The sequence below is a fragment of the Lampetra planeri genome, chromosome 3 (assembly GCF_965212315.1).
Source record: "Lampetra planeri chromosome 3, kcLamPlan1.2.h2, whole genome shotgun sequence".
Taxonomy (NCBI): domain Eukaryota; kingdom Metazoa; phylum Chordata; class Hyperoartia; order Petromyzontiformes; family Petromyzontidae; genus Lampetra; species Lampetra planeri.
Genome location: NC_136109.1, coordinates 26465447 through 26470294, shown reverse-complemented (window position 1 = coordinate 26470294; position 4848 = coordinate 26465447). Strand labels below are relative to the sequence as shown.

Sequence of the window (4848 nt, the reverse complement as noted above, 5' to 3'; positions counted from 1 at the left end):
AAAATAAAAATTGTGGGGGGGAGGGGGTTGGCTTAGATCTCGCAAGTAAATTGTGTTGTCGTGAAGAGCGCAGATGTGGGGGGTGCGTAGGAGAGGTGAGCGCTCTGCGTCGTAAACCCGGCGAGCCACGTTCGATTCTCGCTCACGGTCAACATCGGCGACGAACACGGTGGACTCGGCCTTTTTACAAATCAGTGTCTGGTGCCGTGAGCAAACACCAGCACTGGGGAGACAGAGGCGACTGGGCGTGGTGCTGGCCACCACTCCCCGTCTGTTCGCCGCATTGGCCTTAAGAGGTGCCCGCTAACGGCACTTAACGAGCAGTCAGCGAAGACTCCGCAGATGATTGTCTTTGTCTGTTGGCGTGGTGGGCTCGGGGGCTGGGGGGCTGGGGGGGCGGTGTGCCACGGTGGCGAGATGTTAACTGTCTCGCCTGGTCTACAGGAGGTCGTGGGTTCAGATCCGGACGCTGACGCCTTTTGTCTATTTGGAGTTTGCATGGTCCTCTCTCTCTCTCTCTCCACGTTGGGCGCGTGGATTGCATCTCTGGGTCCTCCTCCGGTATTTTCCCCTCCGCATTTAGAATCAACAGCAACAACAGGAATTTGACTGCGATACAATTCCCACGTGATGACGAGCCACTTCGTTGAGCTGTCGTTTTTTGATTGCCGGGTCGCTTCCGAAAAAGGGCTACTGCATAGCTCAGTGGGTCTTACCTGCTAAAATAGAAAAAAATAGTTGCGTTGAATAGTTGCAATTTTCTTTACGGATGTTTGGCTTTGCCTGTTGTGGGGGTGGCGGTCCGGGGTATTCTCAGAAGATCGGATCACGTCTCCAGCCTCTGCTCTTCCCAGGAGGAGGTGGACATCTCGCTGTACGGATCGAGCACCACCTTGACGCACTTGACGATCATGATGAGCAGGAAGAGGCAGAGCAGCGAGAGGAAGGCGAAGGCGAGGCCCTTGTCCAGATCAATGGGCGGCAACTCCGCGCCGGATCGCGACTCCATCCCCATGGATCCTCACCACCACCAACACCACCACCGCCGCCACCCACACTCAACCCACGTGCTCGACCACCTCCGCCTGCGGCCGTCAGCGAAGCGCAGGAACAACAACAAGAAGAACAACAAGCACAGCATGACTCATAGTGGTGGAGTTCGCTGGGTGTAGTGGAAGTGGTGGAGTTTGCTGGGCGTGGTGGTGGTGGAGTTTGCTGGGAGTGGTGGTGGAGTTTGCTGGGCGTGGTGGTGGTGGTGGTGGAGTTTGCTGGGAGTGGTGGTGGTGGAGTTTGCTGGGCGTGGTGGTGGTGGTGGTGGAGTTTGCTGGGAGTGGTGGTGGTGGAGTTTGCTGGGCGTGGTGGTGGTGGTGGTGGAGTTTGCTGGGCGTGGTGGTGGTGGAGTTTGCTGGGCGTGGTGGTGGTGGTGGAGTTTGCTGGGAGTGGTGGTGGTGGAGTTTGCTGGGAGTGGTGGTGGTGGAGTTTGCTGGGAGTGGTGGTGGTGGAGTTTGCTGGGAGTGGTGGTGGTGGAGTTTGCTGGGCGTGGTGGTGGTGGAGTTTGCTGGGAGTGGTGGTGGTGGAGTTTGCTGGGAGTGGTGGTGGAGTTTGCTGGGAGTGGTGGTGGTGGTGGTGGTGGAGTTTGCTGGGAGTGGTGGTGGTGGAGTTTGCTGGGCGTGGTGGTGGTGGTGGTGGAGTTTGCTGGGAGTGGTGGTGGTGGAGTTTGCTGGGCGTGGTGGTGGTGGTGGTGGAGTTTGCTGGGCGTGGTGGTGGTGGTGGAGTTTGCTGGGCGTGGTGGTGGTGGTGGTGGAGTTTGCTGGGAGTGGTGGTGGTGGAGTTTGCTGGGAGTGGTGGTGGTGGAGTTTGCTGGGAGTGGTGGTGGTGGAGTTTGCTGGGAGTGGTGGTGGTGGAGTTTGCTGGGCGTGGTGGTGGTGGAGTTTGCTGGGAGTGGTGGTGGTGGAGTTTGCTGGGAGTGGTGGTGGTGGAGTTTGCTGGGAGTGGTGGTGGTGGAGTTTGCTGGGAGTGGTGGTGGTGGAGTTTGCTGGGCGTGGTGGTGGTGGAGTTTGCTGGGCGTGGTGGTGGTAGTGGTGGAGTTTGCTGGGCGTGGTGGTGGTGGTGGAGTTTGCTGGGCGTGGTGGTGGAGTTTGCTGGGCGTGGTGGTGGTGGAGTTTGCTGGGCGTGGTAGTGGTGGAGTTTGCTGGGCGTGGTGGTGGTGGTGGTGGTGGAGTTTGCTGGGCGTGGTGGTGGTGGAGTTTGCTGGGCGTGGTGGTGGTGGAGTTTGCTGGGCGTGGTGGTGGTGGAGTTTGCTGGGAGTGGTGGTGGTGGTGGTGGAGTTTGCTGGGCGTGGTGGTGGTGGAGTTTGCTGAGAGTGGTGGTGGTAGTGGTGGAGTTTGCTGGGCGTGGTGGTGGTGGAGTTTGCTGGGCGTGGTGGTGGTGGTGGTGGTGGAGTTTGCTGGGCGTGGTGGTGGTGGTGGAGTTTGCTGGGCGTGGTAGTGGTGGAGTTTGCTGGGCGTGGTGGTGGAGTTTGCTGGGCGTGGTGGTGGTGGTGGTGGTGGAGTTTGCTGGGCGTGGTGGTGGTGGTGGAGTTTGCTGGGCGTGGTGGTGGTGGTGGAGTTTGCTGGGCGTGGTGGTGGTGGTGGAGTTTGCTGGGCGTGGTGGTGGTGGTGGAGTTTGCTGGGCGTGGTGGTGGTGGTGGAGTTTGCTGGGCGTGGTGGTGGTGGTGGAGTTTGCTGGGCGTGGTGGTGGTTGAGTTTGCTGGGCGTGGTGGTGGAGTTTGCTGGGCGTGGTGGTAGTGGTGGAGTTTGCTGGGCGTGGTGGTGGTGGTGGAGTTTGCTGGGCGTGGTGGTGGTGGTGGTGGAGTTTGCTGGGCGTGGTAGTGGTGGAGTTTGCTGGGCGTGGTGGTGGAGTTTGCTGGGCGTGGTGGTGGTGGTGGTGGAGTTTGCTGGGCGTGGTAGTTGTGGAGTTTGCTGGGCGTGGTGGTGGTGGTGGTGGAGTTTGCTGGGCGTGGTGGTGGTGGAGTTTGCTGGGCGTGGTGGTGGTGGTGGAGTTTGCTGGGCGTGGTGGTGGTGGTGGAGTTTGCTGGGCGTGGTGGTGGTGGAGTTTGCTGGGCGTGGTGGTGGTGGTGGAGTTTGCTGGGCGTGGTGGTGGTGGTGGTGGAGTTTGCTGGGCGTGGTGGTGGTGGAGTTTGCTGGGCGTGGTGGTGGTTGAGTTTGCTGGACGTGGTGGTGGAGTTTGCTGGGCGTGGTGGTGGTGGAGTTTGCTGGGCGTGGTGGTGGTGGAATTTGCTGGGCGTGGTGGTGGTGGAGTTTGCTGGGCGTGGTGGTAGTGGTGGAGTTTGCTGGGCGTGGTGGTGGTGGTGGTGGAGTTTGCTGGGCGTGGTGGTGGTGGTGGAGTTTGCTGGGCGTGGTGGTGGTGGAGTTTGCTGGGCGTGGTGGTGGTGGTGGTGGAGTTTGCTGGGCGTGGTGGTGGTGGTGGAGTTTGCTGGGCGTGGTGGTGGTGGTGGAGTTTGCTGGGCGTGGTGGTGGTGGAGTTTGCTGGGCGTGGTGGTGGTGGTGGAGTTTACTGGGCGTGGTGGTGGTGGTGGAGTTTGCTGGGCGTGGTGGTGGTGGAGTTTGCTGGGCGTAGTGGTGGAGTTTGCTGGGCGTGGTGGTGGTGGAGTTTGCTGGGCGTGGTGGTAATGGTGGAGTTTGCTGGGCGTGGTGGTGGTGGAGTTTACTGGGCGTGGTGGTGGTGGTGGTGGAGTTTGCTGGGCGTGGTGGTGGTGGAGTTTGCTGGGCGTGGTGGTGGTGGTGGTGGAGTTTGCTGGGCGTGGTGGTGGTGGAGTTTGCTGGGAGTGGTGGTGGTGGTGGAGTTTGCTGGGCGTGGTGGTGGTGGAGTTTGCTGGGCGTGGTGGTAGTGGTGGAGTTTGCTGGGCGTGGTGGTAGTGGTGGAGTTTGCTGGGCGTGGTGGTGGTGGTGGAGTTTGCTGGGCGTGGTGGTGGTGGTGGAGTTTGCTGGGCGTGGTGGTGGTGGAGTTTGCTGGGCGTGGTGGTGGTGGAGTTTGCTGGGCGTGGTGGTGGTGGTGGAGTTTGCTGGGCGTGGTGGTGGTGGAGTTTGCTGGGCGTGGTGGTGGTGGTGGTGGTTAGTGGTGGTTGTAGGGTGGTGGTGATAATAATGGTGGTGGTGGTTGTATGAGTTGGTGATCGGTGATGTTGGTGGTGGTGGTGGGATTTTGTAACGCCAACAAATTCGGGTGGTGGTATGCGTCGGTGGTGATATGGTGTGATACGAATCGGTGGTAGTCGTTTGGGTTGGTGGGAATGCCAGTGTGGGATTATGGTGTGTTATGGTGGTGCTGCTGGTGGTGGGATGGTTTGAGGTTCGTCTGTCGTGGCGATGGTAATTTCTCCAGATACTCCGTTTCTCTCTAACAACACAATAACAACAACAATCTACCTCCTCAATGAAGAATCCAACAGGTACAAACAGGACCCTTCCAAAACAATGCGCTTGAGCGACTCAGTGAGGATTTCGTGGGTAAATAGAGGAATTATGATTCTTGGGTATTTCGGTAAAGTCACGTAGATAGGTTCAAGAAATAACAAAAATAACAAAAAACTACGACGTTTCGATCGCAACACAAGCAATCGTCATCAGGAGAAAAAAGAGCGGGAAAGCTGCTGGGCACGCTGTTTTTAAGGTGTTGAACTTGGAAATCAGATTATCTTTGTATTTAGCTGACATTGAGGCGACTGAAGAGGCTGTCATGTTAACTACATGTTCTCAATCAGATGTAGACATTTTTTTCCGTCAATGTTAAGTGTGATTTCAGGAGAGCCTTGTCTAAATTGTCTAGTTCAAATCGGAGCAATCTTAT

The 4848-nt window shown here is 58.2% G+C and overlaps 1 protein-coding gene across 1 annotated transcript; it reads right to left on the bottom strand.

Moving 5' to 3' along the window:
* Nucleotides 1-826: 826 nt before the first annotated feature.
* On the bottom strand, nt 827-1015 carry LOC144717367 (cortexin domain-containing 1 protein-like). The gene has a single exon (XM_078592837.1). The coding sequence runs from the start codon at nt 1013-1015 to the stop codon at nt 827-829; it is 189 nt and encodes a 62-aa protein (XP_078448963.1).
* Between the last annotated feature and the right edge of the window lie 3833 nt (nt 1016-4848).